The sequence below is a fragment of the Mus caroli genome, unplaced genomic scaffold (assembly GCF_978045245.1).
Source record: "Mus caroli unplaced genomic scaffold, Mus_caroli_1 scaffold_4, whole genome shotgun sequence".
NCBI classification, from domain to species: domain Eukaryota; kingdom Metazoa; phylum Chordata; class Mammalia; order Rodentia; family Muridae; genus Mus; species Mus caroli.
In genome coordinates this window covers 69,559,186-69,583,295 of record NW_028227259.1, presented here as the reverse complement: position 1 = coordinate 69,583,295, position 24,110 = coordinate 69,559,186, and the positions used below count along the sequence as shown (strand labels likewise).

Genomic DNA, 24,110 nt, shown 5'->3' with positions numbered 1-24,110 from the left:
CAGCAGGTCAGTCCTACCTGCAGCAGACGTTCCTGCTCCTGCTGCCATTTCTCCTGTCGCCGGCGCTCCTCTTCTGGGTCCCATGCCCAGAACTTAAACTGTTCAGGAAAACAAAGCAACCCCATGATCAGAACTAACTGAGGCAGGTCCTCAAGGGCTGGCCAGGGTGAAAGAAGACAGCCTCAATATGGCACCCAAGGGACAGAGAAACAAAGCCTCATCATTTAAATGTCCTCTTTGGTGGCAGAAACCATTTCCCAAACCTAACGCTTTTACTTAGACTCAGTTCTACGCCTCTGTGCCTCCTATGGGCCATGGAAACGTGGTGGTTAGCCACGGGAATGAGAAGGCTTGGCTCCGTGTCTCCCAGAAGGATGTCTTAGAAGCATCCGTGCTCCTGAGCAAGATACCCAGGGTGCATGCTCATTCCGGCGAATGCCAGGACAAATGCAGCATCTCAGAGCCAGTATCCGCTGCATCCACTATCGCTTCCTGTGGCAGCTTTCCCTAAAGTGGGCTAATATCACCTCATAGCAAGATGAGTGGAGCCCCAGCCTGGAGGCCAGCACAGTAAATACTCAAACCCAAGACTGAGAACAAGCAGAATTCGTAGAGAAGGTTATTAGCATGGCTGAGAACAAACACAAGCACAGGTGAATTTTCTCTCTCTCTAAATCCATGGATTCTCTCACACATTCTACTTTCCACCAACAGGAAGTGACAGTGTATCCCTTTGCAGTCCCCTTTTCTTCTCCATCCCAACCCAGGGATGAATACTTTGCAACATCCTTGCTGCAGATGTAGTTTAAGATAGAAGTCAATGTGTTAAATCATCCTCTTAGGCACTGTGTGCTGACGCCAGCTTTGGAGAAACTCTGGGATTCTAAGCTTCTAGGAAACTCAGGATTACCAGTTCTGGTTTATGACTGAACCCCTCACGTATGGTTCCTAGTTCTGAAGTGTGGCCGGAGATACCAAGGCTATGTGACAAGATGTGGTCCATTCTACATGGCCACAAAGGGAAAAATTTGCCTGTAGATACTAAGTGCTCCTGGCTATGGTAAGCGTCTTGGACTGCTCACTGGAGAGGGAAGGATCGTGCCGATATCGGGTACTGTATAGCGGCAGCTATATAATGATTTTAATTAATACTCACAACTCCCCTGAAAGAGCGCTATTTGCACCTCACTGAACATTAAAGGATTAAATAGAGAGGGTCTACCTCCAGTATCATAAATATTAGCCCAGTCCTAGTAAACCTGGACTCAGGGAGATACAAAGGGACCAGCATTTTGTTTCCAGGCAGGAGAACTCCCTCATACAGAATGATAATCCTTACAATCTAATGAAACTGTTGTTTCAAAATAAAAAAAAAATTGGATCTCAGTTTTGGTTGAGTACTCCCTAAGAAAATCAAATACAAGTTAAAGTCACTCCGAAGGCACGGCTTTGTTCTTTAAGAGGGAATACTCACAGGTGTGCTCCCAGGGGACTTTTCACTGCTTGGAGAATCCGCTATGCAGAATAAAAGAAAGAAAAGAGGCGTCAGTGTGAGTAGCTTCCGGCTGTAGCGGTCTCGTGATCCTCTCGGTTGAGTGCAGTTCCTACGTTAAGTTAACTTCGGCAGTATTAGAAAACCACCATGAAGCAGAGGCCTGCAGAAGGTTGTGCCCATCACCAAAAGGAATGAAGAACGGAACACATCAGGAAGCGCTAGGTACTAGACTCTAGGAAGCTTTGACTACAGCTATTAGTGCCGGCTCTTAGTACACCTCACATTCTGGCAAAGGGAGCAGAGTTCCTCCACTGTCTCACATGGAGAAGAAGTCCCACACAGAGAGGCCAGATGTCATCCAGGAAGAACAGAGCTCTTGTAACACAGTTAACAAGAGAAACTTGTGGCTTCTAATCATAGTTTTAAAGGGGAGAAAGAGCCAGGTGGATACCGATGGTGGTATTCCTCTGACATCTTAAAATCAATATAAAGTTCTGTGGAATTCCTCCCGGTTTTAGTACAACACGTGCTGGTGTCAAGGAACAAGCTCATTGCTAACTGTGTGTCACAAACAAGCATCTCTCTTTAAAAAAAAAAAAAAAAAAAGATCTAAAATCAGAAAGGAAGACAAGTGCCAAACAACATTGGTTGCCCCAACATGGATTTTTTACATAAAGAAAAGGCCAGTGACCTGGTATGTTGTTTACCTGACTGGGAGAAAAACTGGGACCGTCGCCAAGAGTTCTGAACTCTCAGCGGGGCACTGCCAGGCAGCTCTAGATCAGATGGCAAAATAGAACAAACAGAAATCCATGAAACTGGGTGAGAACTGAGCAGAACACATCCCACATGTTGAGGAAGGGTCAGTTGGGGTTGACCCAGGGACTGACCGTCTCAGAACCTAACATGTAAAACATCTTACCACAATACACACAAAACCTGACGACGTGGACTGTGGGCAGTGGAACTGGCCAGTCTGCGTTCCTGTTCTGTGGGTGCTGAGTGAAAGCTTTTACACCTGTTCTCAGTGGAGATTTTTGTTTTAAGAGTTAAAGGTCAAGATGTCATAGTAATAGGCTATGTAGAAGCAACTCTAGGAAAATCTATAAGGCTGTAGAGATGTGTAGTGGGCTTGTGGCATGCTTCACACCACACTGATGAAAGGAGGAAGTCTGTGGCTTGCCTCCTTTCAAACATCCAGACAGCACATGTCTGCTGGAGGTGCCAAGCGCACAGAATTTCTGGCAAGCATTTGCTCCCTACTCAGTGAGGCTCTGCTACTTCCATCCCCGGAGCAATGAACACAGCAGACTAAAGCCCGTGTTTTACAGAAACAACTTGGACAAAGGAACTCTGTCAGCTCTAGCTGTAGTTTATAAGTAGTTCCGGAGTGCTAAATGACTGTATTGATGCACACGTGTGTGCTTCGGGGGACCCGTGGAACCCTTTTTCAGGTTGACAGGCAGATCAGCAATGACCTGTGTGAGCATCTATAAATAGATGGCTTTAAAGAAATTGGGGAGACACCAACTTCTGGGGGAAGAGAGAGAATTTACGAGGTGCGGTTCCAGGGCTTCTGGTTCCTTTGGACTGGAAGGCTGGAATTCATGCTAGTCACTTAAATGACTTCTTGTATCTGGGCCATAACCCATGACTTCTTTCACCACACTCCAACTGAAGACAAGCATGCCTTCAGAGGCTACGTTTATTGGAGGTCTCTGGCTTCCAGAAAGACAGGCACTTCGTGGAGTCTAAATAAGCACGACAGTCCGTTTCATGTCCATGTGCAATGTCTTGAGACACCATTCAAATAAATAGTTCAAGCCAGTGGCTTGCAGGTCGGGATTCCTGGGCTGCTATAACAGCATCACTTAGACATGTGAGCTCGCAGGAAGTACAGATTGAGCCTCTGGTCAGGTCTAAAGGACCAGACCCTCAGGGCCGGGTGCCAGTCCTGAGGGTTTAGGCACAGTCTACTTCAAACCCTGTCACTGTCTTGTCAATGCTTGCTTGCTTCCTTCCTCCCTCCCTCCCTCCCTCCCCCTCTCTCTTTCTTTTCTTTCTTTCCCTCCCTTCCTTCCTTCCTTCCTTCCTTCCTTCCTTCCTTCCTTCCTTCTTTCTTTCCTTTCTTCCTTTCTTCCTTTCTTTCTTTCTTTCTTTCTTTCTTTCTTTCTTTCTTTCTTTCTTTCTTTCTTTCTTTCTTTTTCTCTCTTTCTCTCTCTCTTTCCTTCCTTCTTTCCTTCCTTCTTCCTTCCTTTCTTTCTTTCTTTCTTTCTTTCTTTCTTTCTTTCTTTCTTTCTTTCTTTCTTTCCCCTCCCCTCCCCTCCCCTCCCCTCCTATTCTCTTCTTCTCTTCTCTTCTCTCTTCTCTTTATTTAAAGGAAAACACTTAAGAGTTTATTATTCATGCCTAGCACTCGGCTCTATACTCCCTCCCTTATTGCCAATATTCTTCAATAACTAAATCCGATTCTCTTAAAAAACCATAGTGCAGTTATTTGTATGTGACAGGCAGATAGATCTTGGGGAAACCTGGGAGGGAAGCCTATGTAGCTAAGAACTTGATGAGCCAAGAACATGAAGGTGTTCTCTCTCCAGTGCTCACACTTAAAACCACAGTGTTCATGGACCACACATCATAACAGCTCAAGTGCCTGCCAAATCCAGCGTTCCCTTGAGGAACTGCCTTTACGATACTCCAGTATTATGATATTTTATTTTTAAATTATTCAACCCAGATAAAAACATGAGGTAAATTTCTTCAATTTGATAGCAATGTCTCAAAACCAGAATGTCTTGTGGGATATATAAATATATCAAGTATCAAGACTAGTTGATGTGGCTTACATATCTATCCTAACAATATCTCTTATTTACATAGTCATAAAGTGCTAGAAACAGAATGTAATGACAATGTCTAAACATGGCTACGTGGTTGACACAGTGGTGAGATCTTATTTGCACTCATCGTTTTCAGGACTGTCAGCCTGAAAACTCCGGGCCAATGCTTTGGAGGCCATACAGAATTTGCTTCAACAGTAAGGGACTAATGACAATTAGTGTGTCTACCATTTAGTTTCTTACTAAACGTTCCTTGTTTTGCACATGGGTGCCCAAAAATGATCAACAAAAGTTAACAGAGATCAGCTCAGATGGTATTCATGGTGACCCTAAGTAGCTGCCCACTCCTTAAAAAAGAACGAATACTAAACCATAAACAATGAGCTCCATGCCATGCCCTCTGACAGATGTTAACAAAAGACACTGGGGGAAAATGTTAACATAGCAGCACATGGAACCTCATGGTCCTGCCTCCTACGTTAGCTGTTTCTAAAGGACTTGAATTGGTGAAGCCTCTGTCTGCCCACCTCGAGAAATAATGCCAAGGATGCAAGAATTCCTGCACTGCCATCTTCCCTGGTTCACATTCCCAAGGGTCTTTTGCAGTGGCGTGGGCATCTGGGTTTCCCTGAGGATAAAGGCATGAAGTTGGGTTCTCAAAGAATAAAAGGTGAGTTCATCACCTGCCTATGGTCCACAGAGTGGGAAAAAGCACAGCGTGAAGACCTTCACAGGCCCTCAACACCCGTATTTCTAGAAGCTACTCGCCTACATTATATCAAACATTGAAATATGGCAAATACACTGAACACATTAAAATACAACCCAAGTGTGTTACATGTTAAACATATTAAAACATAACCTTAGTGTGTGCATGTGATTACACATATACTGAAGATGTATCTTTGATGGTTCATGTATTTTATTTCTCATTTTTAAAACTATTAAATATTCTCATTATGAAGATTTTTTTCAAAGAGTCAACTTTTGGCTTGAATAAGTTCAGTCATCATTATGTATACCCAGACATACTGTTGAACAAAAATAAAGTGTTTATATAATATTATGAGATATGCTTTTTGAAAAACAAAATTCATTTGTAATTATCTTGTCATGTTTTGGAGCATGAGGATGAAGAAAGATGGAGCCAATGTGAAGAAATTATCAACACATATTGAAACTCTGTTCTACCCACAATACCTGGCTACAGGGTAGACACAGTGGCTGGGATTCCCAATGCCATTCAGAAAATGCATCTCAGCTTTCCAGTCTGAAATTTGTAATTCACAGACTCTGGTAAACAACACAGCTAAGGGAACATCACATGAAGGATGCAGCCAGCTTTTCACATGAAGTGTATTTAACACGGGTGGGCCCAGCAGGCTATGAAGATCTAAGAGAACCCACCTCCCCTTACCTTGAGAACTGGGATTTGGCAAATGTAGTTGGTTGGTTTCAGGCATTTTGTCGAGAAATGGAAACGTCAGGGTTGCTTCTGGCTCTGGGGATTTTGGCTTTGCCACCTGGACCACAGCAACAGACATAAACATTAGGAAGTGTGTCCAGCAATTAAACCACAGAGATTATAGCATGACTATTTAAATAAGTCAGTAAACTTAAACATTTAATTTTACAATAAAATTTTTTCTTTCCTAATGACTTTTCACACTTTTATGAATCAATAGAGTAGTTAGTTTTGCTTAGATATTAAATAAGGGGATGAAAATGTAGTTAACACTCTTCTTCAACCTCAGAAGACAGTTGGAGCCTTTCCTCCCTCCCTCCCTTCCTTCTGTCCTCTCTCCCTCCCTTTCTCTTCCTGTCTCTCTCTGTCCTTCCTTCTCCTCCTCCTCCCCCTCCCCTCCTCCTCCTCTTCCTCCTTCTTCTTCTCCTCCTCCTTCTCCTCCTTTTCTCCTTCTCCTTTTCTCCTTCTCCTTTTCTCCCTCTCCTTTTCTCCCTCTCCTTTTCTCCCTCTCCTCCCTCTCCTTCTCCCTCTCTCCTTCTCCTCCTTCTCTCCTTCTCCTCCTTCTCTCCTCCTTCTCTCCTTCTCCTCCTCCTCCTTCCTTCCTTCTTTCTTCTTCTTTCTTCTTCTTCTTCTTCTTCTTCTTTCTTCTTCTTCTTCTTTCTTCTTCTTCTTCTTCTTCTTCTTCTTCTTCTTCTTCTTCTTCTTCTTCTTCTTCTTCTTCTTCTTCTTCTTCTTCTTCTTCTTCCTCTTCTTCTTCTTCTTCTTCTTCTTCTTCTTCTTCTTCTTCTTCTTCTTCTTCTTCTTCTTCTTCTTCTTCTTCCTCTCTCTCTCTCTCTCTCTCTCTCTCTCTCTCTCTCTCTCTCTCTCTCTCTCCTCTCCTCTCCTTTCCTGTTTTTTTTTTTTTTTTGACAAGACTGTACTATGCATCCCTGGCTATAACTTACTATGTAATTCAGGCTACCCTTGAACTATCTACCCAGTTATGCCTCCTGCATGCTGAGGTTAAAGTCACACATCACCACTCTAGGCTTCAGTTTTAGTTGTTATACCTGGGTGAACTTGTCAGGAAATGGAGTAACTCACAGACAATGACATTATTCTAAAGACAGTACTCCACCCTCCCATAAAGGTATGCAGCACACAATGTACTTTGCCTGTTGACAAAGAACTATTGCCCAAAATAGCTACAATCAAACAGTGTCACCACAGGGTGTCCTTGGGGAGTTTGTGAGGCACACTAGATGACTTGCCCTTATGGTAAATAGTTCTAAGATTATAGACATTAAAAATTCTAAGGTTTAAGATTTTTTTGTATCATTGCTATTTATTTTTATTTGTTTCTCCCTAATCTAAAGACTCTGAATAGAAGGACCTTCTTGCTGTCTTATTACTGCCAATCAGTTTACTGCTAGAGATGGACGGATTGCTGAACATGTCAACAGTGCCTACGACAAGAGCCTAAATCTACTCTCGGAACCTGGATGTACAGTGTTGCTGTGCATGTTTGGGTTCTTTCTGCTTCTCAAAGGACTTCACTCTGATTCCATCTCTAGCTGGTAGCTGTGTTATCCATGGTTAATGTGACAGCCGATAGCCTCAGGTTATACAACATTTATTTATCCTCTGTTGTACTTTATTTTTCCTTATTAAGAATATATTCAACTCCAAGAGAATCTTGAAGAAAATACAGTCACTTTGATCAGCATTGCTCAACCAGATGGCCATATAGAATTCAGCATGCAGCACACAGCAAATACTTTTTCCCTCCCCCTCTCCCCCTCCCCTCCCCCTCTCCCCCTCCCCTCTCCCTCCCTCCCTCCCCCTCTCCCCCTCCCCCTCCCTACCCCTCCCCTCTCCCTCCCCCTCCCTCCCTCCCTCTTTCTCTCTCTCTCTGTATGTATGTGTGTGTGTGTGTGTGTGTGTGTGCCTGCCTGTGCCTATGGGAGGGTGTGTACATAAGAATGCACAATCATTGGTTCTCTCTAGGGACAGAGTTAGGGGTAGCTTTGATCCACCTGCTATGGATGCTGGGAGCTAAGCTCGGTACTCTTAACCACTGAGCCCCTTCTCCAGCGCTCACAACCTTCCAGTCTTAAGCTCACAGAGGCTACCTCCTGAGAGGTGTAGACTGACAAGAAGGGAGCTCAGATAAGAACCAGCTGCAAATGAAAGAGATAAACATAGCAGAAATGTCAGCCAGGTGCTTTGCTTTTACAAAGGTAAAAAGCATCATAAGCAAGTGAAATCAGAAAATCAAAGCTGTTGTAAGCACAGTGATCACTTAGCTAAGACCAAGAGGTGGGGAGAAGGGAGGCAAGGAGTGAGGGAGGGCGGGCAAGTGTGGAAAGTGTTGCCCTACAGGTCATCGCCCCATTTGGTAACCAACTATTAGAGCTTCTAAACTTGGAACCATAGAATTTTAGAGGTGTAGACATGGTAGCATTTGATACCAAGGATAACCTGGGAATCCTGGATATTTTATGCATATATAAAAAAACCCCACCATTCTGAGACTCGTGCTTACTAACCAGCCATGACAGGAAACCAAATAATACAGACAAACAACTTGGGAAGCCCTGAGAGGCTTTTCCCCATAGTGGTTGGGCATGAAACTGGCAGTCTAAAGTTAGCTCACACTGATGCCGGGACAGAGGTGGGAATGGAAGGGAAGACACTAAGTTACGGCAGACATTTTGTTTGGCTTGATCTAAAGTCTAGAAATGTTACTGAGTTTTCTTTCAAGTTCGGATTATGTGAACGCATTGAGTTTAGAATAATCCCTAAGTAATGATTATAAGCACATTGTAGCTAAGGTACAATTGGCAAAGATGGGAACCCTGCCTGCCCACCCCCACTGTGAGAACTGTGATTCCATTAACCTCGGGGAACCTCCGGGTTACGCGGTAATCCTCTCTGTATTAAAAACACAGAATAGCTGAGATCTGAAATACTCAAAATACTCAGACAACAGGCGTCTTAGAGGCTCTCCCAAGGACACGCCACTCAGCTCTGTAAGGCTAGGTGCCGTGTCCTGTTCCCTATCAAATGTCCAGTGTCTAGTACGGCACTTGGCACATCATAGGTGCACAGTTAATGTGGCTGAGTAAATTCTGTATGAAACAGAGCTAAGTGGTACATTTTCCACTTGAAGGTCAAATCTGTATTTAGGTTGATTTTTTTTTTTTTTTTTTTTTTTTTTTTTTTTTTTGGTTTTTCGAGACAGGGTTTCTCTGTGTAGCCCTGGCTGTCCTGGCACTCACTTTGTAGACCAGGCTGGCCTCAAACTCAGAAATCCGCCTGCCTCTGCCTCCCAAGTGCTGGGATTAAAGGTGTGCGCCACCACGCCCGGCTTAGGTTGATTTTTTTAAGGGTGGAACACTGCCATAAATAATCTGACTACTATACAAGGCATGGCTCCACTTTGGGGGTCATTAGAATCCCCCAGAGCTTTTACAGACATCGGGACCATGTGTTTAGAGTGTGCCCGTCTGATCTGGAATGTACTCCATAGTTTTAAAATTCTTTAGAAATCAACCACTGAGATAAATGGTAGCGTTTTTAGACTTGGTGTTTAAAAACAAACCCAACGACTATAAATAAGCCTCTACATATGAACCACATTTAATACAGGAGGCCATTGTGTCAAACGTTGCTCGTTATTTTATCCAGGGGCACCAGATAGTACTATTGCTAAGAAGTAGGTACACAATGGAAAGAGAGTATTTATAAGGTGTCAAGTTAAGACGCAAACCAGCAAGTCCACCCACAGCAAGCCGAAACCTAACTTTAACAGGATTCTACAGCACCTTCACGCTTAAGCAAAACCAAGCATCTTTAAGATGAGATGAAAGTTGTAAACGCTGGAAGTGTTGCTAATACAGAATGGCTTGCTTCAGTTCTCTACCTATCTCTCATCCCATTTGCTTGAATATTTAACAAATCTGTTTTTGTATTCTATGGTATTTGATATATTTGTAATGCAAATGTTTGTATCCCCCTACTCCCCTTATACACCGGTAGTTTGAATAAGAACAGCTTCTATAGGCTCAGATACTTGAATGCTTCTTCCCTAGTTGATGGAATAGTTTTTGGGGAAGGATTAGGAGGTGTGGTCTTGTTAGAGGAGGTGTGTCATTTGGGGTGTTGGCTTTGAGGTCTCAAAAGACCACAGCCAGGCCTAGTGTCCCCATCTGTCTCTCTGTCTCTTTCTCTGTCTCTCTGTCTTTCTCTGTCTCTCTGTCTTTCTCTCTGTCTGTCTCTCTGTCTCTCTGTCTCTGTCTCTCTCTTGCTTCCTGTTTGTAGGTCAGATGTAAGATCTTGGCTACTGCTCCAGAATGATACCTGCCTATCTGATCCCACACTTCCCACCAAGATGGTCATGGGCTCTTCCTCTGAACCTGTAAGCCAGCCTCCAATTCAATGCGTTCTTTTATAAGTTGCCTTGGTCATGGTGTCTCTTTACATTGTGCAAGCATGGTGTGTGTGTGTAATGAACATACAATATAGTTTTTAGAGAGAACCATAGATTGAAGACAAGTAAGAAAACCAGCCCTCATGCCTGCTGTCTGCCCTGGGGGCAATGTCTCATGACTGCCTGAAGCCCTTTAACCTCTTGGTTTAACTCCTACCCCACCGAGACCTCACCTTCTGTGACAACACTAACTCCACCTTCCCACTCATCTCCTTTTCTGGCTTCTTCTGGCCTTGTTCTGGCACCTCATTCTTCAGCTGTGGGTTGGATGAAAACTCCACCAAGGCCACTGTTGGGCTGCACCGAGTCACAGTTGTCGTAAAGTGCTGGGGTTCTGGAGGGCGGTCACAGGTGGAAATGGAAGAAAAAGGAAATCACACAAAGGACCATTTTCTTTCAAAGTCACAATGACCCTTTCATCAGAGTCCCCCCTCTCCTGATGACAAGAGGGTCCACTACAGGAGGACACTCAGCAAAGGGCCCAGGATGGCAGGATTCTCATTAAACTGCCCTGCTACGAAAAGACTGCTCCTAACCGTCATGTACACCTGAGTAGCATGTGACACAAAATGTTAAATGATGGTGGAGCGGACAACAGAATGCCCACAGACCCATCTGTGCTTGTGACCGAGTGACAAACTGACCTTTCCTTGTTCTGTATGCAGTTGTGCTCACCTGCAGGCCAGAGGCTGACACCCTCACTTATGTCTTCCTCTACAGTCCCACCTTATTTTCCGAGGCAGAATTTCTCACTGAAACTGCAGATCCCCCTCTCCAGGTAGCCTGGTTAGTCAGCCAGCCCCTGAGACCCACCTGTCTCTGCCCCATTAAGTGCTGGGTTACAGGCAGGGTGCTCAGCTTCCCCAAAGTTGCTGGGGGTCCCAGCTCAGGTCCCCAGGTTTATGCAGTGAACACATTGTCCATTGAGCTCCCTCCCCAAGACCTTTCCTTTTTAAAACTACACTTCCTAAACTGGATTGTGTTAGGAATTGAGGGGCAGACAGATATAGTGCACGAGAAACAAGCTGTCCTCCAATATCTAGAGAATCAGATACACTTTAGAGGGGGTGGAAAGGTCACCCTTCGAGGGGTATATTCATGTGTGGAGGCCTAGTGTGGCCAGAATATCTTATACTATTGTTTTTAGTAATGGCATTTTAAAATGCCATTTAAGAATAATTTGGTGTTGGGAAAAGAATTTGCATATTTACCCAAAGAAATGTGTAGAAAATCTTATAAAAATATCTAGGGCCTTACATATTCTATTACCAAGCCACACCACGCACGGGAACAATTATTATGTATACTTTGGTGTACGCCTTCTCTACCTCGGTGAATGCGTGGTATAAGATGTGACCTTGAGGATGGTTAATCCTGGTTGTCAACTTGACACACATGGGAAGAGGGAAAGTTGGTTGAGGAATTGCCACAGTCTGATTGGCTTGTAGGCATGTCCTTGGGACCTGATTGCCAATTGATGAGAGAGGGCCCAGCCTTGTGTGTGGTGATGGGGGTGGGGTGGGGTGGGATAAGGGGGCATTTTGATTGTCAGATTGTGATCTGGGAGTTCTAAGACAAAACAAAGTCTTGCCTTTCCTTTCCTTTTCTCCCCCAAGTTGATGTTTATCACAGTTAACACAAAGCAACCAGGACAACCCAGTGTTTGAATTATTTCTATAAAGGAATTAAGTATTTTTTTTTAATGGAGATTGTTTTCTTTTAGGAAATAAAATATCAAGAGTAGCACAGGGACACAAAGCCTGGCTTCCTATTATCACAGGGCCATGAATGTCACAGTCAGAATTTCTCCGCAGCGCCGCTAGGTGGCAGCACAACCACACAGAGCCCGATACTCTCCATGAGTTTAGTAGGAAAAACTGTCACAAGTCACCACCTGAAAACTAGCATGCTATGAAACAAACCTGCCGAGTCAGGCTCCAAATCCCCTATCCCTGGCCTTTCTTCACCGTCTTCATCCTCTTGGCCGTTCGATTCAGTTTCCTCAGAGGCTGCCTGAAAAAGATTTTATTTTTTTCCTCTCTTGGATAAGCCAAGCCCTCGAAAGTTCTAAGAAGCAAAGGCTATTTCCTTAAAAATAATTTCCGGGCCAACAAGGCGGGCTGCCCGTGCCTGTTTCTGAGAACCTACTTTGTTGGAAAGAGACGTTTGTGACCCCAAACAAGCGGGTTCTGGCATTCTCACTCTCTCCAGCCCTCCTCTTCCCACACACCCTTGTTTCTTCCCTGCTCCTACCATCAAATATTATAAAGCACAGTCACTCCTGAATCCTTTCAAGTTGGCTGCGGGTCCTATCACCAGCTGAGCGGATTTTGTTTTGATTTTTAAAGGATAATGCACTTGTCAGTTGGCCGTCCTGGACATAGGGGCCTATGGCTCTGAACACTGTAGAGTTCTTCCTTGAAGCTCTCTGTAGTTTTTATAGCCATCTCTTCTCTTTTGTTCTGACAGCTGGGACTGGGCTTCCCCTCCCTTAGTCTCCCACTAAGGGCTCTCCTTGACATGGGGTTCAGTCACTCACCACACCACAGTAAGTACTCTCTCACAGTAGTGCCTCTCGGCTGTCGGCTGCACGCTTTTATTTTTCTAATAGTTAAAAATAAATTGTTAACTATTTATTTATGTTCAACAGATGGGGAGTTGTTGAATGACTTACTTAGGACCACAAAGGGAAGTACTATACTACAAAGTCACTGAAAATAGGATGCTAAGCAGGCTGCGGACATGGCTCAGTGGGAGTGGGTGCCTAGTGTTCAGGAGGCCCTGGGCTTGTCTGATCCCAAGCACTGACAAAGAAGACAACAAACACACACGTGAGCCCTGCTGTGCGGCAGTGAGGTGTGAAAATTACTGCTAGTCAGTGTAGAGTTAAAATATTTAAGGTTTACATCTATGTAGCATTATGTCTACATATGCAAGATTGTATATATGCCTATGTATATATAAATGTATATCTTAGTACAAATTAAAATATACAATATACAAGTGCACATGCACACATACATATCTATGCATATGTATATGTGGCATAAAGGCAAAAGCGGACTAAACAGTAGACCAATGGGGGTAAGAGGGGAGGATGGCAGAGATAGCGATGGGGGAGGAAGCATAGGAGCCCACACACAGTGTCTGTATAAAATGTCATTATAAAGCCCATTATTTGATGCTAACTAAAACAATAAAAATAGAGACGTGCAAACCCAAGAAAATAGAAAATGTTGATAGTGTTTGTTTTTAAAATGTATTTCCATTTTGGAATGATTTTTCCCATTTCCTTACACACACTATATGTTATGAATGCTCTACAATCAGAAAACAGTCAGTGTGGCTTCACACTGTCTTCACAGGGAACTGACTCTAGAGTTAGGTCCAAAATTTTCCTCCTCTTATCTGGGTTGCTCAATAAAAGTAAGGTAAGTGAAAGGTTAAACTGAATGTATCTGGAAGACCTGTGCCAAAAACAGCAACTCAGTGACTCTGTGATAAATTTATTTATTTATTTGTTTATTTTAGTAGAAGTTTTATGTAAAAGACTAGAGTTGAATTTTTAGTGTGCAGGAAACATTTCATAAACTTTGAAAGGTGTCTAGATAAAAGCTAATACTGGTTTTCAGACGGGAATTATTAAATACGTCATAAAACCAAGGAGAAAACCACCTGCCTGCAGTTGTTCTCTGGCACCCACTAGCACAGGATGGCACACTGTGCCCTCATGTATACAGACACACATACGTATATCCATACATGCACACATACATGTACACATACATGCAAACAGACAGACACACATACATATATACACACATGTGCTCATACATGCATACAGACACACACCTATATACATACATAGACACATAGATCATGCATACAGACACATACATACATATACATATGTACATACATATATAAACACATACATCTGTATATACATACATACATACATACTAAATAAATAAATATAAATATTTTAATTAAAAAATAGAATTTTAAGTCAAAACCTTTCAAACTTCTAAAAGATTTTGCAATAGTATCTAGTGAGGAAAATGGACTTTTTCTTTTGGAGGATGGGGTATTTTGAAATACTCATAATTAGACCGGAGTTGTCTAACAATGGACAATCATATACCAAGTTGGAAAGAGCATACTATCTCAAGGTAAAAATGTATCTTTTTCTTTTTCAGTACTGAGGATTCAACAGAGCTTCTTATATGCAAGTGAAACAGTCCACACTGAGCCACAGCCCGCTCTTAGCTCTTTCTCTATGTCAAGTCCGGGTCTTGCTTAGTCCATCTTTGAACTCACTCTGTAGCCAGAAAGACCCTGCAATCCTCCTGCCTTAGCCTCTCAAACAGTTGAGACTTTAGACTTATGCCTTGAGGCTGGCTTAAAAACCCCTAGGCAGGTCAGTCGTGGTGGTGCAACAAGGGTTACAAGTTCAAGCCCTGCCTAGGCCAAATTTAGTGAGACAAGAGAAACTGAAAAGCCCTAGTTAGACAAACAGTAGGATGTTTGCATGGCCCACGCAGTAGGATGTTTGCATGGCCCACACAGTAGGATGTTTGCATGGCCCACACAGTAGGATGTTTGCATGGCCCACACAGTAGGATGTTTGCATGGCCCACACAGTAGGATGTTTGCATGGTCCACACAAAGCTCAGGGTTTGACCCTCAGGATCACAAAACACAAAGAGACAAGCAATGCCCAAAAACACTGTCAATAAGAAAAACACACAGACAGAAAATAACCACCACATTAATATTACTTAATGGATTTTTAAACATCTTTTAATCATACCATGGAGCCCGAATTGAATTTAAGAAACTTGAATGAAAATAACCAACCAAAGTCTCTTTATTATACAGAGGCTCTACATATATGTGCATATACGTGTGTTTGTGCATATATATGTGCATATATTATATATATAGTATTGTGTGCATATGGTATGTGTGTATGTGTGTGTGCACTCACATATTTATAGGAGTCTCTGAAAATCAAGCAGTCTAACGTTATCAAGGAATAAGTTGGACATTTTCATTTGAAGTTCACTCTAACAGAACTAGACACATTAATACGCCATGGTACTTTTGCTTTATGATATTAGTATATAAAATACTGGCAGGACTACTGAATCTTAGCTTCCTTCTGCAAACATATTAAATGATAGAAAACTACCTAAAGCTGGAAAACAAGTTTGCAGCTAAGTACTGACGAAGGAGCCTCTGGAGGACTCTCATGTTTCCAATCACTAGAACAGAGTAACTACAGACGCGGCCCGGATCCCAGACTGGACAAAAATGAACACAATGTACTAGATCTAAGATGCGATCCTTTCAAGCTGTATTATTTCAGGCACTACTAAGAAAGAAAACACACCGTTAAACATGACACACCGTGGATTCTAAGAGCAGTCTTGACTTGTAGACATTGAAACACAGAAAGTGTGCCAATGGACTCCATGATACAAGAGCATCGCTGGTGGTGGCGTGCGCCTTTAATCCCAGCACTTGGGAGGCAGAGGCAGGCGGATTTTTGAGTTCAAGGCCAGCCTGGTCTACAGAGTGAGTTCCAGGACAGCCATGGCTACACAGAGAAACCCTGTCTCGAAAAACCAAAAATAACAAAACAAAACAAAGCAAAACAAAACAAAACAACCCCCCCCCCAAAAAAACCAAAACCAACCCCCCAAACAACAACAACAAAAAACCAAGAGCACTGCTGTAGCCCTTTCAACACAATGCATAACACTAACGGGACACGATCCACCAGCATTAACTACCTCACCCATGATTATGAAACGGGCATATCACATCTCAGTAATATTTTAGTTATGCATGGCTAACAGGTATCTACCTTTAAGACTTCTCAGATTGCTAAGTTATTTTCTATACAGTTAGTTCACCCTGAAATGATGGTTAAGAACTTACATCCTGGTATTCAGTATGGTTCAGTAATGGCTGTACTACAGTTACCAGGATTAATATTTAGTCATTTAGTAGGTATTATTGCTGCTGAGGCCCTTGACATGGATGGTAGCATTTAACCATCAGGGTGATCTTAGACAGTATCAGCCTGGTTCCTTCACAAAGGCTGAAGGTAAGTGGCTCGCAAGGGTCCCAGTGCCAGGAGGCCAGAGAGGTGGAAACCCTAAGCTGGTTCAATCCTCAACCCAGGCCATCAGTGGCCTGAGAGCCATATTTACCACTGGTGATCTCTCAGGATTTAAGAGTTTCTGACCCATAAGAAGAAACTAAGTACTGAGACTTTCAAGTTCACTGAAGAAACAAGCTGCCATTTCTCTTCCCTTTCTGCCCTGGACCAACTGTTCATTATTCTGCAGAAGGTTAGAACTTCCTGGAATCCTTCAGGGCAGGAGGCAGTTCAGTCAGCCCCAGAGCAGCCAAGACCGTGCTGTCCCCAGCCAGGCAGCCAGCCATTCAGAGTGGAAAACAAATGTCGTTCTAAAATAGATGCATCATCTATGCAATCCATGCTCAAACGCTTTAAATGCATACTATTCACCCAAATCAAGCCACCACTAGCTAAATGTAAGAGAGGAGAGAGAGAGAGAGAGAGAGAGAGAGAGAGAGAGAGAGAGAGAAAGAAGAAGAAGAAGAAGAAGAAGAAGAAGAAGAAGAAGAAGAAGAAGAAGAAGAAGAAGAAGAAGGCTGTAACTCAACTTAAAACTCTTTATATGTACCAAGAGAAAGAAGGGGCTATTTTTAAAAAAAAATGAATTTAAAAGTGGTAATGTACCAGGCACCTTCTAGTTTTCTATAAAGTTTTCTGAGCTCTGTAGCACACAAAGGCTATCTGTAATCAAGGGAAATTCCCAAAGCTGGTTTAATGAACCCAAGTCTGGCTTCTCCATCCTGAATGCTTGTTATTTCTGTATTAATGGCATTACATCCAAGGAAATGAGTTCAAAGTTGGCAGTCTTAGCTGGCCCAGATAGAATCAGAGGTTTGCTCCTAAAACACACCCTTGCTGGCAAATGTGCCTCCTGACTCGTGCGTTCTGTCCCTTTGGTTACAGCTCGGAAGATGGGTCTTCCATCCTTCCACTGGAAACAGTTTTTCAAGGGTGAAAACAAACAAAAACAGAGTCCTGGACGGGAATGAATGAGCACACGAAGAGTGTGCGTGAGTCTAAGCCAGGAGTTGGCTTCCCCTTCACCAAGAACTCCATCCAAACTAGCCTTACTGCCTGACTCAGCCCCAAGACCAGAGGCAGGAGGAGGCAGATTCCTGGCTTCAGAATCACACCGTTTAGCCACAAAAATCTACCTAGCTACTGGCTGCTCCCCAGCCTTGTCAGATTGGCAGAGAGCAATCACAGGATGGATGGCAGCTGAAGCAATCACAGGGATGGACGGCAGCTGTAAGGCAGAAGGGTGAGAGCCGGCCCAAGACCTAAGCTACAGCTCATCATTTGACCTCCATCGTTTAAATGGCGATGTCCAAGGACCTTCCTGGACTATTCTGGGATGGTGAGAGATTTTCTGGCTCCGGGCCTTGACTAACTGGATGCAAGCCTGGAAAACCAGTGTATTTGTGTCCTGGCACTATGACCCAGTGCCACATTGCTATGCATGTGAGTCTCCTTTTACCTTAAGAATCTGTCACCACTAGAAGGAGAAGCAGCAATCCAGTAGATCCATTTCTCTCTGCTTTAAATACCTTCCCCCGCCACACACACATTTGGACCATGCTAGCTACAGGATGCTTTTCAAACCACTAAAGACGGGCTGGGTTCAATTTATCTCCTCTGGCACATATCATCTTGAAATTGCTAAACAATTTCTATATACAGATATACGTTAGTATTTAATAGATTTTTCAAGAACATTAATCTACCAACCTTAAGATGATTTCTGGTTGGGGAAAAACACTTTCTAAAGAGATGTCTGTCGACATTTGACAGGAATCTGCAGTTGGTGTCAACTGCGAGGCAAACAGCGCCTACCCGGATGCCTTTGTCCTGCCCTCACTGAGATGCAGAAGAAGCAAGAAAGATTTGATTGTTCCCCTGGGTCAGAAAACAGAAGGAAACTGCTGATTTTTTTTTTTTTTTTTTTTTTGAGGAGGGCCACAAGCTTTTTGAAGACAAGGGACAAACAGACCCACCTCATCACTCAGTCTGAGAAAAGCTCACAGAGTGCTTGAGATACCCAAGAGCTGGGCTTGGCTCATCACACAAGAACTGCCATTGACCATAGGGGGCTCCGTCATTGGGGGATGAGTGACTGTGTGAGAGAGATTTGGTCAGCCTTCATGAAATGGAGTGGCCGAGGGTCTCTGTGCCTGGAGAGCGGAATCTTGGGAGCCCAGGTGGTAGAAGCGAGCCAAGACTGGGGAACACAACAGATACAGAAAGAGCCAGGGGAAGAGTCTAAGCCATAGAGTCTCCTAAAAAGAGCTGTTGACAGCTGCATGTCTTTTAGGGAATGAACTGGACTGACGGACCCCAGCAGCCGGAAGAAGACAAGGAATCCATCTCATGCATATAAAATTCACATCTGCTCAAAATGGTAATTTCGATAATCTTATGTAAATTCCCCAAGCCTTTATATTTCTCCCTATTTTTTGTATTTCTAGGGGGAAAATGTACTACTTTACCTTGCACTTGATTATGGTAATACAAAAAATAAGGGCTCCTGTGGGCTACAAGTCACCTTGACACCAAGCTGAGTGCTTGGCAGATGTGCAATCTCGCAGTAACTATCCGGCATGTATTAGTCTAGGTAACTACTCCATTACTTACTTCTATACACAAACTGAAGTCAGACACTTAAACATGTTCAGGCCGTGTTTGGCCTACTGCATGGAGTTCTTGAGGTAATTTAGGAGAGGATCATTTTCAGACCACCAAGCAGGGAGGCGATCCAAATGCAAGCGAGACTGACAACGGCGGACAGAAACCGCCAGCACCACCGTGGAGATAACTTTGAGGGAGAGACTGTGCTAGCCATGTCTCTTGTTGTGATAAAAATACAGGAGGAAAGCAACGTAAGGGAGGGAGGCTGCCTCGGGCTCTTGGTTCAAGGGGATACAGTCCGTCATGGCAGCAGGAGCATGAGGGCACCGGCCACACTGCCTCTGCTGTCAGAAAGCAGAGATGGATGCTGGCACTCAGCTCCCATTTCTCCCTGTTCCTCAGTCCGCAGACAATTTGATGATGCCATCCATGTTTAGAGTGGGTCTTCCCACCTCTGTTAACCCAGCCAAGACACGCTCGGAGGCTTGTCTCCCTAGGCAACTCCAGAGTCTATCAAACTGACAGTCAACACTGAATATCATGAAGACGGAAGGGCGACTTTCAATAGGCTACAAACATAGAATCGGTTAATCTCCAGCTCAGGAAAACATCTAAATCTCTTCCCAACCCTCTAGTCTAGGATTCTGTATGTGTATTACAACAGGACCTTCTAACATAAGCCGGCATTCTAAAATGCAAGGTGCTAGGTTTTTAGTGGGCTCCTAACAGAGAGAGAGAGAGAGAGAGAGAGAGAGAGAGAGAGAGAGAGAGAGAGAGAGAGAGAGACTAAACTTGGAGAGATCTCACAAGTGTCAGGGAGGGAAGGGAACCAGTGTCTCTGTCTGGAAAGGACAGCGTCTAGTCTGCAATGCCACCTGGCGTCTCTCTTAGAGTCCTTTCACTTTCATATCCCCACTGTGTGCAACAGCTGCATCGGTCCCCGAGTTCAATCAAATATCCACACTGAAGGTCAGGCTTCAAAGTCCACATCCCACACAAAACTTTCCCAGACTGCATTCTAGCTACATTGATTTTACCTAATCTTTGTCATCTTATATTTCTCTGATGTCCTTAGTCTATAACCTAGCATTTCGCTACATATTGTTTGATATACTTCTCTGGTTTAATATATAAATGAAATCTCAGGAAGTTTGCTTCTTTTTATATTTTAAGCATTTGTACCCAGAGTGTGTGTCTTCACTCATTCCTCAGTGAGCAGGCACGCAGTTGCATGGTGGTCACTATTATAATCCTATTTTTATAGAGCTGAGCCTATCAGGAGGGTTTAGAATGGGATGGTCTACGTGGATACAGCCTAAGTATAGCAACAGATCTGAGTTCACTTCCAAGGAAGAGAACCATGGTTTCAGCAGCATTCCATGAGAAAGATGAAGTAGAAGAAAACTGAAAGAAGGTGGCATGTCATCATGTGCCCACATCAGCTCGGGAGGCCACCACTCCCACTTCAGAGCACTGGCTAGAGCGTCCCTGCCTCCCTTCCCTGGGGCTCACCTCGCATTCCGAACTCACACTCCTGCCCACTGTGCCCTCTGTACAGTTCCAACTTGTCCCAAAGCAACTGTGACATTTTAGTGGTGGGTGAGGCTCTCCCCCACCACTCTCCGTAGACAGTGTCTCGTCTGAGAATGCAGTTTTTGGAAGAAAGACACTATTTAAAAAGAAGAACACTATTCTTCTGAGGGCCTCGTGGAACTGGGAAAACGAGTCAGAAATAGAAAAGGCAAATCCAACCCGGCACCCATCCTTGGGAGGCTTGGAAGTACAGCATCCTGTCTCAAGGCAGCCACCATCCTTCTGTAGGATCAGCTCACTCCACTTTTTCAGTATGAATAAAGCCGCTAGCTTCTTTAGATGAACAGAGAAGGAAGTAAAACAAGGATTCAGATTTCTAAAAGCTGACTCTTCTTCTTTTCAAGAGGTAGTCAGTCAGTTAGTTAGTTAGTTAGTTTTAGATGGAGTTTCACTCTGTTTCCCTAGCTGGCCAGAAACTCCCCATGTGATCTAGGCTGGCCTCAAATGTACACCAATGCTCCTGAACAAGCAAGCCTTCAGAACACCGTGGCACAGGCACAGCCCACATGCCTAACCCTCGGGAGGGTTAAGTCCTTTAAGATGACTCTGGGATAACATGCTTGAGTGGAAAGGTTTAGAATCTTAAGTAACCCGTGTATATGAAGGACTTTCTAGTAGAGAGCCCAAGTTCCACAAAACATGGCTAACAACTTTACACACACATACACACACAACTCAAACTCACATGTACATGCATACATACATACATGTATAGTAGGAGAGGGAGGAAGATAGATAGATGGTAGACAGATGACTGATGATAGATAGATGATTGATAGATAAACACATAAATAGATAATGATAGATGGTAGACAGATAGACAGGTGATTGATAATAGATCAATAGACAGACATGATAAATAGATGATAGATAGATAGATAGATAGATAGATGATAGATAGACAGACAAGTGCATATATAGAGAGATAAATAGATGATAGATCCACTCAGAGACTAATGGAATGACTCCTGCCAAAGTTTAAGAGTGCACAGTCCTAGAGATCAGACAGGAAATGCCACCCTCTGTTTGCAGCACTCAAATTTACTCAACTAGAAATTACTCCTTCTTGCCAAAAGCAATCTACAGATTCAACGCAATCCCCATCAAAATGCCAACTCAATTCTTCAACAAATTAGAAAGGGCAATTTGCAAATCTATCTGGAATAACAAAAAACCTAGGATAGCAAAAACTCTTCTCAAGGATAAAAGAACCTCTGGTGGAATCACTATGTCTGAAAGCTGTACTACAGAGCAAGTGTGATAAAAACTGCATGGTACTGGTACAACGACAGACAGGTAGATCTATGGAATAGAATTGAAGACCCAGAAATGAGCCCACACACCTATGGTCACTTGATCTTTGACAAGGGAGCTAAAACCATCCAGTGGAAACAAAGACAGCATTTTTTTTTAAAAGATTTATTTGTTCACTATATGCAAGTACACTGTAGCTGTCCTCAGACACTCCAGAAGAGAGAGTCAGATCCTATTACGGATGGTTGTGAGCCACCATGTGGTTGCTGGGACCCGAACTCCTGACCTTTGGAAGAGCAGTCGAGTGCTCTTACCCACTGAGCCATCTCACCAGCCCAAAGACAGCATTTTCAACAAATGGTGCTGGCACAACTGGCGGTTATCATGTAGAAGAATGGGAATTGATCCTTTCTTATTTCCTTGTACTAAAGTCAAGTCTAAGTGGATCAAGGAACTCCACATAAAACCAGAGACACTGAAACTTATAGAGGAGAAAGTGGGGAAAAGCCTCAAAGATATGGGCACAGGGAAAAAAATTCCTGAACAGAACAGCAATGGCTTGTGCTGTAAGATTGAGAATTGACAAATGGAACCTCATAAAATTGCAAAGCTTCTGTAAGGCAAAAGACACTGTCAATAAGACAAAAAGGCCACCAACAGATTGGAAAAGGATCTTTACCAATCCTAAATCAGATAGGGGATTAATATCTAATATATATAAAGAACTCAAGAAGATGGACTCCAGAAAATCAAATAACCCTATTAAAAATGGGGTACAGAGCTAAACAAAGAATTCTCACTTGAGGAATACCAAATGGCTGAGAAGCACCTGAAAAAATGTTCATCATCCTTAATCATCAGGGAAATGCAAATCAAAACAACCCTGAAATTCCACCTCACACCAGTCAGAATGGCTAAGTTCAAAAATTCAGGTGACAGCAGATACTGGTGAGGATGTGGAGAAAGAGGGACACTCCTCCTTTGTTGGTGGGATTGTAAGTTGGTACAACCACTGTGGAAATCAGGCTGGTGGTTCCTCAGAAAATTGGACTACCAGAAGATCCAGCAATTCCTCTCCTGGGCATATACCCAGAAGATGTTCCAACTTGTAATAAGGACACATGCTCCACTATGTTTATTGCAGCCTTATTTATAATAGCCAGAAGCTGGAAAGAACCCAGATGCCCCTCAACAGAGGAATGAATACAGAATATGTGGTACATTTACACAATGGAGTACTACTCAGCTATTAAAAACAATGAATTCATGAAATTCTTAGGCAAATGGATGCATCTGGAGGATATCATCCTGAGTGAGGTAACCCAATCACAAAAGAACACACATGATATGCACTCACTGATAAGCGGATATTAGCCCAGAAACTTAGAATATCCAAGATATAATTTGCAAAACACATGAAACCCAAGAAGAAGGAAGACCAAAGTGTGGATACTTCGCTCCTTCTTAGAATGGGGAACAAAATACCCATGGAAGGAGTTACAGCTAAGACAGAGGAAAGACCATCCAGAGACTGCCCCACATGGGGATCCATCCCATATACAACCACCAAACCCAGACACATATGCCAGAAAGATTTTGCTGACAGGACCCTGACATAGTTGTCTCTTGTGAAGCTATGCCAATGCCTGGCAAATACAGAAGTGGATGTTAACAGTCATCTATTGGATAGAACACAGGGCCCCTAATGAAGGAGCTAGAGAAAGTACCCAAGGAGCTAAAGGGGTCTGCAATCCTATAGGAAAAACAATGATATCAACTAACCAATACTCCCTAGAGCTGTGTCTCTAGTTGCATATGTAGCAGAGGATGGCCTAGTCAGCCATCAATGGTAGGAGAGGCCCTTGGTATTGTGAAGATCATATGCCCCAGTATAGGGGAACGCCAGGGCCAGGAAGCGGGAGTGGGTGGGTTGGGGAGCAGGGTGCAGGGAGGGTATAGGGGGCTTTGGGGATAGCATTTGAAATGTAAGTGAAGAAAATATCTAATTTTAAAAAAAGGAAATTACTCCTAACTAGGAAAAAAATACACAAAAGAAAGACAAACCCCCCCCCCCCAGGCTTGCCCATGAGTTTGGGCCTATACTCCAAGGCTGCCTAGCATCATTGACCACGGAGAAGAAAGGCCATGAGGCTGCCTTTCCTTTGGAGTTCCCCTTATGGGAACACACAAGCTTCTGAAGTCACATGATTTATTTC

At 43.4% G+C, this 24,110-nt stretch overlaps 1 protein-coding gene across 15 annotated transcripts in view; it reads right to left on the bottom strand.

Annotated features, from left to right (window-relative positions):
- Nucleotides 1–24,110, bottom strand: part of Limch1 (LIM and calponin homology domains 1) — a 331,238-nt gene that overhangs the window by 21,944 nt on the left and 285,184 nt on the right. For 9 of the 15 annotated variants that reach the window (XM_029477932.2, XM_029477933.2, XM_085836742.1 and 6 more), the window contains 5 exons: nucleotides 12,194–12,284; nucleotides 10,445–10,605; nucleotides 5,753–5,858; nucleotides 1,475–1,515; nucleotides 18–98 (listed from right to left, as the gene is read on the bottom strand). In XM_029477932.2, coding sequence (XP_029333792.1) covers nucleotides 18–98; nucleotides 1,475–1,515; nucleotides 5,753–5,858; nucleotides 10,445–10,605; nucleotides 12,194–12,284 — 480 coding nt within the window. Of the gene's footprint in view, nucleotides 1–17; nucleotides 99–1,474; nucleotides 1,516–2,202; nucleotides 2,272–5,752; nucleotides 5,859–10,444; nucleotides 10,606–12,193; nucleotides 12,285–24,110 lie in introns of all 15 variants that reach the window. The other 6 variants (XM_029477930.2, XM_029477931.2, XM_029477934.2 and 3 more) reach the window with 1 other exon arrangement.